Source organism: Nansenia antarctica (assembly GCF_963989245.1).
Source record: "Nansenia antarctica genome assembly, chromosome: 1".
In the NCBI taxonomy this organism is placed as follows: domain Eukaryota; kingdom Metazoa; phylum Chordata; class Actinopteri; order Argentiniformes; family Microstomatidae; genus Nansenia; species Nansenia antarctica.
Window position 1 is genome coordinate 98,776,561 of NC_137674.1, and position 1,034 is coordinate 98,777,594.

Below are 1,034 nucleotides of genomic sequence, written 5' to 3' on the forward strand. Positions count from 1 at the left end.
CTCCCTGTTCTAGGCCTACCCTAAACATACTATAACTAAAAGCAATCTAAAAAGCTGTGGGTGATTATCGCGTCATAGGTCTACTTTGATTGTTCTGTGCGAAGTATTGTGATTTGATATAGTATAATACCTTACATTCATTTTTTTCTAGGTTTCGGTAAGGTTTGGTAGAGGAAGAGAGCGAGTCTGTTTTTGAAGGGAATGAGAGAGAGACCACCCTGGCTGCCCCCCCCCTGGGCCTCAACAGAGGAAGGCCAGTTCGCTCTTCCTGCAGCCCACCTTGCAGCACACGGTGGTCAGCATGTTGTTGAGGTCCCGCCGGGTCAAATCTGATCCCAGACTGTTACTGAGACCCTCCAAGCTGCCCTGCTCCCCGTTGGTCAAATCTGCACAGGTGACACAAGAGGGTACCTCCGTCATCACCCCGTTCAATATCATACATAGACATGATATCACATGGCACACAGCAATACAACATGTTATTACAGTGTTCATACACCAACCATCACTCCTCATTTTCTTCCTCACTGTGTATCTAGGTCAGTTTTATTTTCTTCATATCTGCTCAGCTCACCGACTGTACATTTTATATATTTTATCTGTATAGCTACCAATCATATATGTAATTGCGATGCGTGTTCCTACCAAAAGGAAATCCCAAATGGCCGAACTAGTGCTATCTATCTTCTGTCTTCACCTCTAACTGATGCTAATGGGAAAGGCTGATGCGCTAACTGGGTTAGCCTGTGTATGTTGCCCAACGAGAGCAGGCTGCTGCCTCCATGATAGCAGCACATAATCAGATGAGACCTGGGTTCTTCCTTTGGCTATAATTCTCCAGAGCCCCATGACCTAGTCAGCTCTGCAGCTGGTTGCCTGACTGCCTTATTCCCTGCCTGCCCGTCTGCCTGCCTGCCTACCTGCCTGCCTCCCTGCCTCCCTGCCTGCCTGCCTGCCTACCTGCCTGCCTGTCTGCCTCCCTGCCTGCCTGCCTACCTGCCTGCCTGCCCACTGGCTACCTGCCTGCCTGTCTA

At 49.4% G+C, this 1,034-nt stretch overlaps 1 protein-coding gene across 1 annotated transcript in view; it reads right to left on the minus strand.

The window, feature by feature from the left end:
- Positions 1-240: 240 nt before the first annotated feature.
- insl5a (insulin-like 5a) overlaps positions 241-1,034 on the minus strand; it is a gene marked incomplete at both ends in the record, with an annotated part of 1,335 nt that continues 541 nt past the window's right edge. Inside the window, one exon of the mRNA XM_080532587.1 lies at positions 241-386. Coding sequence (XP_080388713.1) covers positions 241-386 — 146 coding nt within the window. The remainder of the gene's footprint in view (positions 387-1,034) is intronic.